At 37.7% G+C, this 12,052-nt stretch overlaps 1 protein-coding gene across 1 annotated transcript in view; it reads left to right on the top strand.

The window, feature by feature from the left end:
• OSBPL1A (oxysterol binding protein like 1A) overlaps positions 1-12,052 on the top strand; it is an 85,722-nt gene that overhangs the window by 6,774 nt on the left and 66,896 nt on the right. Inside the window, exons 2-11 of the mRNA XM_075270592.1 lie at positions 59-178; positions 1,489-1,574; positions 1,909-1,983; positions 3,063-3,174; positions 3,918-4,003; positions 5,852-5,996; positions 8,742-8,809; positions 8,895-8,939; positions 9,703-9,776; positions 11,274-11,337. Coding sequence (XP_075126693.1) covers positions 59-178; positions 1,489-1,574; positions 1,909-1,983; positions 3,063-3,174; positions 3,918-4,003; positions 5,852-5,996; positions 8,742-8,809; positions 8,895-8,939; positions 9,703-9,776; positions 11,274-11,337 — 875 coding nt within the window. The remainder of the gene's footprint in view (positions 1-58; positions 179-1,488; positions 1,575-1,908; positions 1,984-3,062; positions 3,175-3,917; positions 4,004-5,851; positions 5,997-8,741; positions 8,810-8,894; positions 8,940-9,702; positions 9,777-11,273; positions 11,338-12,052) is intronic.

Raw genomic sequence — 12,052 nt, 5'->3', positions numbered from 1 at the left:
ATTATTTTGTTTTATGATTTGTATTGCAACCCTTTAACCTATAAATATTTCCATTCAGACATGAACGGTGATCCTGAAGAGCAACTTCTCCATGATGCCCGGAATGGAAACCTGAATGGAATCCGAACACTTCTAGAAGGCTACAAAAAAGAAGTTACAATTAATATAAATTGCAAAGGTAAGATAAAATGGTGATTTAAAGAAGAGTATTAAAGCTTATTATAAGACCATCATGCCTGACAAAAAAAAAATTAATTACACTTGGATAGTAAAAGCTAAGCCACACCAAATTTCCCACCTAGCCACACTCTTTTTGTACAACCCTTAAAAGTGTCTAAGGTTGAGGCCCAACATTGCAGAAATGCAGTTTTTTTTTGTGGCAGATTTTGTTGCATTTTCTTTTTTAGCCAAAGCCAACAATGGCTATGAAAGCAGTGGGGAATATATAGGAAATTACATTAGACGTTTGACCCCATATTTTTACGTAAATTGGTCAAAATTCTAAAATTCTTATCTTTATAGTGTTTGAAGCACTTCTTTTTATTGAGCCGTCCATATTGCATATGGATTTGGAGCTCTATATCACAAAATGATGGACTTGGTCAGCATTTCTTTGTGGACTCAGAGTAAAAAAAAAAAAAGAGAAAACTTTAGTAGTTAATTACAACCTGAGCAGAGTGCTTTATTCACATCATTTATTTTCAGCACAGCAAAATTAAAATATGCTATAAAACTTATTGACAGCAGCAGCACCACCACCATTGCTTGTGTGTGTTTCTCTTTTGAGCACTTTCCTCATTTTGTTCTTCAGCCTTCCATCTCCATAGATCTCAAAGGGCTGCGGCCTGTCTTCCATGAAGACAGATTTGAGATGTGAATTGAGCAATTTAGGATGAGATGGGAAGGATCCTAATGAGAGGAGAAATTAAAGATGGACTTCACACAGACGTACAGATACAAATGTGGCTCAATAGAATAGCGGGCAATATTCTATTGAGCTGCATTTGTAACCATTACAACTTTTTCTGGAGGACCTTTCATCAGTGAGACTGAGCGTTTGTAGTAGGTCATTTTATGACCGAGTAACGTTTTGCTCTACTTGTGATATTACTCTGTAGCGTTTACAATATGCTACAGCAACACTTTTGGATGTATTGATCTGCAATTACCCCAGATTGGTGATTCATAAATGGATTGTATCTGCATGTCTGTATGAAGTCCATCTTTAACACTGTAAGATGGTTTGGGACCCTACTTCTACACAGCTCTTGAGTAAGCCACCCGCACCCTCCCAAATAAGTGGACAGAGCGACATTTTTCAAGTAAATATATATTAAAGTTTCTTGCTTGTATAGTATCTCACAAAATTAAGTACAGATTTTTAGTGAGCTATAGCCTCTAGTGTTGTCCACAACTTCATTCACAATTCTACTGTCTCTGTAGTCTGAGTTTATACTGCTTGTACCTTAAAGAAATATGTTGTTCTAGGTAAAAGCAAGTCTAATATGGGATGGACTCCTCTTCATCTTGCATGTTATTTTGGACACAGGGAGGTGGTGGAAGAGTTATTGAAGGTGAGTGTGTAGTAAAGTACCTTTTTCCTAAAATAAATACTGCCATAAACCCACTTTGACAGTATGTTACGTGCTACAAACACCCATATCTTCTATTTCACCTGCTGATACCAATGTGGATATCGCCTGGATGTGGCTTTTTGGACTGACTAGTAGAGGAAGGTGCTTTGTGAATTACCCACCTCTGTGATGTTCATATGCACTAATTATCTATCTATCTATCTATCTATCTATCTATCTATCTATCATTCTTATTATTTATTTACTTTTTTTTTTAAATATAAACCATACGTTCCCTTTCAGATGAGCTTGCTCTTCCTCTTGTTCTTTGCAGGCAGGAGCTGACATGAATGTTCTGAATGACATGGGGGACACTCCGCTGCACCGAGCTGCCTTCACTGGACGTAAGGTGAAAAGCATGCTTTGTTTCTGTAACTTATATTAAAAAGACTTGCAAAGGATATGCTTATGTACAGTGACAACAAGGTGTACTGAAGGTTTTTGAAGCTGGTATCAAACTTAGGGTTGTTCAATTTGGAAAAAATACGTAGTGAGCGTGACCTGATTGTGATGCACATATATATGAATGGACAGCACTGAGATCTTTCCAATGATCTCTTTGTACTCGGGCCTGTAACTGGGACTAGGGGGCATCCTGTACATCTAGAAGGAAAAAGATTTTACCATAGACATCAGCAGGGATTCTTCTCAGTAAGAGTGGTGAGACTATGGAACTCAATGCCATAAGATGTAGTGTTGACTGATAACTTACATAATTTCAGGATGGGCCTGAATGCCTTTCTTGAAAGAATATTATAAATTATAGGAGCTAGACATTTTGAGCATTTGATGTTGATCCAGCAATTTAGTCAGTAGCCATATTTGGATTTGGAAAGGATTTTTCGTCCACTGGGGCAATTGGCATCAGCTTTGTGGATCCACTTAGTAGGTTTATAGGTTGGAGTTGATGGACTTGAGTCTTTATCCAACCTTATCTGGTATGTTGAATGATTTGCATGTAGACTGAGGTCTGCATGTTATGCTTCTTTAGCTTGGCTGTATGTGTGTGTTATTTCAGTGGAGCAGAGGCAGATCGCCAATGACTGGATAACCCTGACAATACTTGTCTCCCAAGGAAACCAAAGTTTTAGACTGCAAATGTCTCTGTAACCTGAATTTTTTTTAACCATGGAGGAGAAACCATTAGCAGATATATACCTATATATATATATATATATATATATATATATATATATATATATATATATATATCTGTAACTACAGATACTTATTTCAAAATCAAGAATGCACATATATCTTTACACTTTGTGTAAAATATATATAAAAATAAAATATACATAAAAATATACAGAAATTGGGAACTTTGAGCACACTTTCTGTGAAAACGAGCCCGCACTTTGGAGTTTTTATTTTGATCAATGAAATGCAATAGGTATAAAGTATATGTATTGATCGAATGCATTTCAGGAGCTGGTGATGTTATTACTGGAGTCCAATGCAGACAACACTGTAATAAATGGAGAGGGTCAAACCGCTGCTGATGTGGCCCAAGAAAAGGAGGTTAAAATCATGTTGGAAGGTAATGTTCTAATCATTATTATATGCTTTAGAGAGAGTCATGGACTCTTCTTCATTCACATGTAAGAGTTAAAGACACTTTAGGAAAAAAGCAAATGCAGTTTTTCAGGAGATAACCTTCATATTACATGTTTCTGCTGTAAAATTCGCAGCCTCTTGGAAGCACACGGCTAAGATGCATGTACACCTCAGTGGCAAAATGACCAGTCTATATAGGATTTCTACTCTGTAAAATTTTTCACCTACAGTAAATTTGACTTAATGTCTATGAATACAACAGAATTTTTTTATGGCAGACATGTACAAGTGAATAGGTACCGGTATATAGTTTACATGGTGTTGAGTAAGTGCTTGTCGGTCCATTTCAAACGACCCAGCTGTAATGTAATCTAAATGTAGTCGTTGACTGTAGTGTGAACTTGGCCTAGCTGTTATATGTGAACAGAGATGCGATTTATTCCTGACAGCCTGCTGTCAGCTGCTGCTTTGTTGGCATATAATGCAATGTTTTTATTTTCCACAAGATGGCACATTATGTCCATGCCGTATGTGGCAGTAAATAGCAGGTTTTCGAGCCATAGGCAAGATCACTACAGCTTTGTGCTGAGGTGCTGTATGACTTAAGTGAGAATATGACCTTGACAAGAAATGTGTAATTTCTATTTAAAGCATATTTAGTGTGTTCTGTTATGTCACGTAGTCTGTTTTTGTCTAATGGATCTTTGTGAATTATTGTGTCATCAGCTGCACAACGAACACAGGAAAGGAAACTGGAAGAGATACTTCTAGGAGCCGCCAGAGAAGGAAATCTTGCAAAATTATCAGAACTGGTAATCTTCTAAGTCAGACCACTAAACATTTGTTAGGCTCAGTTTGGCTTCTTGCAGGTTCGGCCAATTCTGTCTAGTATAATGTTGGAACGTTTGGCAGATACCTGGTAACACACATTATTGTCAGTGGTGAACATCCACTTTTACGTTTTTGATCAAAATGTGTCAATTTTGTTGTGCTGGAACTTATGTGAACTTCTATATATATATTTTTTTTATTTATTTTTGTCCTGAAATGGAGCAAAATAACAAAAAATCAATAGTGCAGATGTGAACCAGAGCCCTTCATTGATGTCATATCTTCAGTTTTCAGGATCCATTAAAATCCATTTTTCCTGTTATTAACTTATTAAAAAAAAAACCAGGTGAACAAATTACAATAGTATAGTGTAGTGTCTGTCATTATTGTACCTAAACCTCAGCACACAACTCTGACAGAAAGACCTGGGTACATTAGTTCTTTAAGTAAATCCACTTGTAGGTATTTTACAATTAAAGGGATTGTCTGGTTGATAAAGGGGTTTTCTGACAAAGGGACCAGGACACAATCACTGCTCACCATTCTGAGCCTTTTCAGCCTTTTTTTATTTATTGTTATTTTTTTTGTAACTTTATTAAGCAGGGTAACCCTATTAGAGCGCTGCTACGCTGTGCCCGGCCACTAGTGTTTTCCATGACTTGATTTTGTTATAACCTGTTAACCCCTTCCTTTCTGCATGGTTGTGCAAGCCAATAATGGAACAAGCTATGATCAGGTAATTTAGTTAATACCACTGCTGCTTGTGTATAGCGGTCTTAGTATCTGGCACATAGTATATCGCTAATCTAGTCTAGCCACAGTGTCCTGGTCTGAGCGTGACTGTGTGCCCGTGATATGAGTATGTACACACCTGCCCTGTAGTTGTACAGATGACTGCAGGGAGATTCATTTGGGTGAGGTACATTAGGTCAATGATCAGTTACATAAGCTGAGATATTTCATACTTGTGTAGCATCATATATTGGCAGATTTACTTTAATAGCATAGTAGTGATCAGATGTATGATCAGTAGTGACTGTGGCTCATGATAACAGAGTCTATATACTCACTTTATGACTAAGGACACTATGGGAGGCAGAAATACACCACAAGTTATATTTGGTTGATGAGTATCCTCTATGGATACAAATAATGTTTGATCCAATAGGATTTCTGAACTAGTTTGATGGTACTGCCACAGAGGTCTATTTTTTTTCTTTACCGGTATGGTTCTGATATTAGATCACGTGTAGTTTATCATTTTTATTTTTAGGTAGGGTTCACACTACCGTTGGTGTCCGACAGAAAAGTCCTGCATGTAGGATTTTTTTTGTTCACTTGAAAAAAAAAAAAGGACATGGTTGTAAACGGACACTAAAGGACACAAGATAAATTGAAATGAATGGAAATTGCAAACTTTCCAGCTAGTGTCCGTTGCTAAAATCTTTTATGGACAATAGTCACGGACACTGCTGAGTGGACACCAACGGTAGTGTGAACGCCCCTAACTAGTAATAAACTTAAAGTTTTAGATGTCTTCACAATATTTTTTGATAAAAAGGAATCTAGGACTGATTTTGTGTCAGGAAAATAGGAGAGGAATTAGAAGCAGACATTCGCCTCCATTTTCTTCTCAATTTCCACCATGAGAACTTGCCCTAAAGTGGAGGTTCTTGTCCTTAGCTACAATGGAGAATCTTCTTATAAAAAGTTATATTGTCTGCATTTTTTAAGTCTAAGGATTTTATTCATTATTTTCATTTGTTGCAGATGTGTTTTAAATATAAACATTCTCAAATATCTGAAACGTGGTTTTATGTTTTGTCAAGCTAAACAGAGCAAAGCCACCAGACGTTAACTGCATTGACCAGATGGGTAACACTCCTCTACACTGCGCCACGTATAGGGGGATGAAGCAGTGTGTCTCAAGACTTCTTAAAAGTGGAGCAGATGTAAATATCAAGAATCAAAACAGTAAGTCTTGGAAAACTGAGTGAAATACATGTATCTGAATGCTGCTGTTTGGTGAGACATTTGCACTCCAATATTTGATTATTATCTTTTTTGTTCATATAGCAATTTGTTAGATCGAATTTTTTTTTTTTTTTTTGAGTTATTAAAAAAGAAATGTGCTTAACGATATTTCAGTGAATATGCTGCCTGGTGGTGGACCATGAACTCAAACCTCCAGAAGTGTCGCAGAACCCAGAGTCTAACTGAAGTGCTTAATATCCTGTACATTCTCTACAAGGGTATGTTAAAAAGGACCTTTCAGCTCCTGGGGCACATGCGGTGTAATACACCGCTAGAAAGCCGACAGTGCGCTGAATTCAGTGCACTGTTGGCTTTTACGCTCTGTGCCCCCAGTGAAGAGCTATTGGTGTCGGTACCGTTGCTCTTCACTGTCAGGAGGGCATTTCTGACAGTCAGTCAGGAACGTCCTTCCTCAAAGTAATGTCTATTGCGCTGTACTGTGAGAGGGGGTGTTCCTTACCGCACAGTGAGTACGCTGAGCAGTGAGGAACGCCCCCCACCAGTACTCATCTATGAATGTGTACTATCAGGAGTAGGGGACGGAGGTGTTCCTCCCTGCTCTCACAGTACAGCGCAGTAGATGCTCCTTTGAGGAAGGGCGTTCCTGACTGACTGTCAGAAATGCCCTCCTGGCAGTAAAGAGCTATGGTATCGGCACCAATAGCTCTTCACCGGGGGCATAGAACATGAGAGCTGATAGTGTGCTGAATTCAGCACGCTGTCAACTTTATAGCGGTGTATTAAACCGCATGTGCCCCAGATGGTGAAAGGTCCTCTTTAACAGAATTTTGCTGCTGGAACTGGGCATTTGGTAGAAATTACGGGAGCATATTCTTAAAATGCAACGAGATCACCATGTGTGCTGGGAAGATACCCTGGACTGGGTTGATCATCTGGATATGCTGCACAAAAAGGGCCACAGTAGGCTCTACCTGCTCAGGAGGTTGAGGGCCTTAAGAATCCAGGGGACACTTCTTAGGGCCTTTTTCAACTCTGTGGTGGCATCAGCCATCTTCTTCGGAGTGGTCTGCTGGCTGAGTAGCATACCAGCCAGGGATAGAAATAGACTTGACCGGCTGATTAGAAGGGCCAGCTCTGTTCTGTGGTGGCCCCTGGACCCAGTACAGGGAGTGGGTCACAGAAGGATACTGTCCGTGGTGACCTCCATGCTGGAGAACAACTCCCATCCCATGTATGAGACAGTGACGACACTGTCAGTGACCGACTGATTCACCCCAAGTGTGAGAAGTGTGAGCGCTATTGAAGATCCTTCCTCCCAACTGCAGTCAGGCTGTATATGCTTAATCAGGCTAAGCGAAGAGCACTCTGTACAGAGAACTAAATGAACCTGAAGTCTCTTCTTTTTTTCTTTTTTTCTTCAGTTGCTATGACTCCTAGTATCTTTTCTACCTGCTATGAGCTTGTATGTGTTGTTTCTTGTAATATATTACTGTATTATCCATGCTGTTGTAACACACTGAATTTCCCCATGGTGAGACTATTAAAGGATTATCTTATCTTATCTTAACGTGTCAATGATTTCTTGTGAGCATCTCAGATTTCAGAAGCACAGTGTTGGTACATGGCAAGATCTCAGTTGTGCCTTGGTGTCGGAGATTCTTCTCTTATGTATAATGATGTCACTTTGAATGGAGTTTTTAATGAAACACTTTGATGTGAAGTTATAGAAAATCTCAATCCGTTTAGATGTGATTTGGCTGCTGTAACAGAGCCTTTATTCTTGAACACATTGATGTTCAGTGAGCTTGGAAACACATTTTTAGAACAACTGGGACTGATGTTTCAGAGGAGAATGAAACTGGTTGTCTCACAGAAACAAACCCTTTCCATATGCCACATGTCCTGCTTGAGAGCCAAAATAGAGAGCAGCTGCAGACTACAGCTCATCCCATGGGGGACCTCACCCACCCATGTATTACATGACGTCATTCATTTGGGGGAAAATACTTACCTGATCTCTGGTATGACTTCATTACCAGAAGGGGTTGCTTATGTGAGAGAAACCTAAGGCCCATGTTTTGTTTTGTTTTTTTGAGCCAAACCCAAGAATGGCTACAAAGGGAATGGAAAATATACTGAAAATTCTTATACTTCTACCTTCTGCTCAGTCCACTCCTGGCTTTGGCTAAAGGAAAGCAAAATCTGCAACAAAAAAACCTCTTTTCCTGCAATGTGGGGCCTCAACCTAATGCTGGAATTTTCCTTCAAGTACCAGAGGACACAGGTTGTATTTCCAGAGATATTCGCTATGCTATACAGTAATCCAATGCTATAAAATGTAATATTTCTACAATGAATTACAGACTGAGTCTAGTATTAACCAACATGATTGTAAGTAAAGTGCAATGTATTCATCCACTTTATTATTCTTCCTTATCCAAAGTTATGTCCTCGTTTCAGTACAGGGAGATCCCACAGATCAAAGTATGCAAATACTGATGTGTATGTCAGTCCTTGTGGTTGGCGAATATGTGGAGAAATTTTTGCTAATGTACAATGCAAATGTATTATAAAAAATGAGGTACATGTATTTTGCCCTACCTTTCTATAATACCTGGTCTATAATATGTAAGGTATAATCTTACATGAGTTTCTTTACTTGGTTATGGATTTTACTTGAACACGAGGGCAGTTTCTGAATATTATTTATGTTTAATTTTCCAGATCAGAAACCAATAGACCTAGCCCAGCGTATCGAAATAAAACAAGTATTACAAGGCAAGACTGGAAAAGTAAGAACTAGTCTTTAGCATTGCCTGTGTAATAGTATAAAATACGTTGTATGGCAATTGCTGATTATTCTCTTTTAATTTGCAGTATATATTGAAGAATCTTGAGAGATTTGAAGGTCCTTTATGCAAGGTATGTCCTCAAAAAATGTGTCTAGATTTTATTTTTCTGTTTACTGTGTATGTGCATACAGAAAGATGAACCCCATTGGGGTGTTCATGAACTCTGTACATTGCTGTAGAATATGTTGGTGCCGTAAGTAAAAGTAATTACTTAGGCACCAACTAATTAGGAAGTGATTTTGGACCTTGCCGTGCTTTTTGTGGAGCAGGTTATATGCAAAAAACTGCGCGGAAAAAAAATGTGCGTTTTTCGCTTCCCATTCACTTCTATTGCTCTCTTTAGGCGGAAAACGCCTGAAGAAAGGTCATGTCACTTCTTTTTTCGCCTAGTGGAAAAAAACGCTAGAGTAAAAAAAAAACAAAACGCTAGCCCTCTACATAGACCACCATTGTATGGAGGCGGATTTTGAGGCGAAATCCGCTGTTAAAATCCGCCTCCTTGTCCCCCGTGTGAACTAGCCCTTATCATTGGCTACCAACGGTTTGTTGTGGCTAATATTATAAAATGATTTAATAAAAACAAGTATAAATTAAAGACCTAAATGTAAACCAAAACAAATTGGGAGATCTTTCATGTAAAGCACTCCATTGACTTATAATTGGATCTGTTGGGCTCTGTCATGGTGTGTATTGTTTTAACAGGAAGAATAGTGCTCAATGCTGTGGACCTCTTATCGGCTATGATAGAATCCAATCCAATTCTATGCACCGCTATATAAATGTATATTAGTCCTGGCTTGCCATCTAGGTTATGATTAAACCTTCCATTTCAGAGCTCACGTTTCTTTGGATGGAAGCTCTTTTGGGTGGTTCTTGAACATGGTGTTGTGTCTTGGTTTCGGAAACAGTGAGTATTTTAATATTAAAATTACATGTGCAAAATTCATTTGAAATGTTAATTCAGCCATGTAGATTTCATTTTAAGTGACTTCACAGCTTGGTATAATGAACGGGCCTTGCAGTTGCTCTATCTATGACATAATAATGGTTGGCCATACACAGCTTTATGCAAAGTGACAATAGTCTTTATTGTGAAGGTGCATGTTTTCAGTGACCTAATGCATCTACTTTGAAATTAGATGACACACTCCCGATGTACACGCTCTCATATGTTATATGTGTGTGTGTGTGTGTGTATATATATATATATATATATATATATATATATATATATATATATATATATATATAAGCCATGCGTGCACTAACCACTTCACAATTTTTACTTTAGGTCCAGGTTCTAACCTGTGTAGTATCCTGATGCATGGCTTTGTGATGTTATTTGGTGCACATATCGTTTTAGTAACTGTACTTTAATGTAAATGAGCAATGGGAATCTAGAGGTTTGTCCTTCAATGGTTAAATAAATGGGCAATAATGCACAGGTTAACTTTTCACTCTGATGCAAAGTTTGGACCATAAAAAAAAAGAAAAATTATAGGTGAGTATACTATAAAGGCACGTTTAAGAATAGCAGCCTCGGCTTGGGCATTTAGTGTGATAGCTGCAGTTTGTTTGGCAGCTATCAGCAAATACTGGAGTCAGGATTCTGGGATTAGTGCAATGGCTGTTATTATCAATACAGCTATGTGCTTTTAACCCTACCAGTAATATCTTAGCCTTCTGCTGCAGTAGTCAGATCAGAATTGGCAGTTGAGCTTTAAACCTGAGTATCCAGACTTTTTTTTTTATCCTTTAGGGATTTTTTGCCTTCATTCTAATACTGACTTCTTGCCATATGTTATTAGGGGCTACACAATATACCTCTTTGGCATGTTAGTCATTTGTCACTGAGTGAGTTCACTCAGGTTCGGGGGATATTTATCCTATCATCAATTGTGTTTGACACTTGTCCCTATAGTGTGTCTTTTTAATAATTTTCCAATAAAGTTCTATTTTTAAACGTCCCTTTATACTCTTCTATAATTTTTCTTTTTGTTGGGCACGTAACGTTATATTTTGTATCATAATTTCTAGTGGTTTAAAGTTTGGACCATAAATCAAACCATATATAAATGAGGATCCATAAGATGAGATTGCTATTGTGTGCTTTTTTTTTTTTTTTTTTTTTTTTTTTTTGAAGTGGAGTGTGTGTGTAGGGGGTGAGGGTAATTGGCCATCTCACAATGTAAGGCTATCCTTAGTAGAATGAGGCCGACATTTGTTATTGTGTGAGTGACAGCAAGACTTGCTCTTTACTTTCTCCAAAGCAGTCTTCTTATTAACAGCCTGCAGACCAAGAATAATCTCTTTTAACGCAGGATATAATTATGAATTCTGTATGTTATGTCTCTTTTTCTATACATTTATTCAATTACATTTATTTTAAAAATATATTCTTTAGGTCCGATGCACTAAACAATGTGTATCGCGAAGGCTGCAAACACCTGACACAGGCCATATGTACGGTAGGAAGTGAGGAAGTTATAATGTGGATTATGCTCTGTGGTTGTTTCATTATTTATTTCTGTGTGACGTCATCAGATTATTACGCCACATGTCCTGCGTTTTATTATCTATAGGACTTGATAAAAATTGTAATACCCTGTGTGTGTGTGTGTGTATATATATATATATATATATATATATATATATATATATATATATATATATATATATATATATATATATATATATTTATTTATATTTAATCTCACACACGCTCTGGGTGAATTAAGTATTGAACATACCATCAATTTTTTAACCTTAAAATATCCTTTTTAAGGTGCTATTTACACGAAATTTTCACCAGGTGTGAACTAAAATTTATTTACTCACTTCTTACAAACTCATTTGTTAGTGATGAGTCAAGACGTCGCATCTATGGGGGAACTAGTGGCATGCATTGCTTAGGTATTGCTTTTGACCCGTTCTTCCACATAGACATGCCTCAAATACTAAAGGTTCTGTGGGCTCCTATGTCCTCTGAGCTTTAGTTCCTTCCATAGTTTTATAGTTTAGAGTTTCCTTGGCTGTGTGTTTGGGATCATTGTCTTTCTGAAGTGTTCACCCTCGTTTTATCTTCATCATCCTGGTAGCTGTTAGCAGATTTTATCAATACTATCATGGTACACTTGTCCATTCATTCTTCCTTTAAAGGGATTCTATCATTTAGAAAAGTCA

The sequence above is a fragment of the Leptodactylus fuscus genome, chromosome 4, assembly GCF_031893055.1.
Source record: "Leptodactylus fuscus isolate aLepFus1 chromosome 4, aLepFus1.hap2, whole genome shotgun sequence".
NCBI lineage: Eukaryota > Metazoa > Chordata > Amphibia > Anura > Leptodactylidae > Leptodactylus > Leptodactylus fuscus.
Note: the sequence above shows the minus strand (reverse complement) of the source record. Positions and strands in the feature narration are given on the sequence as shown.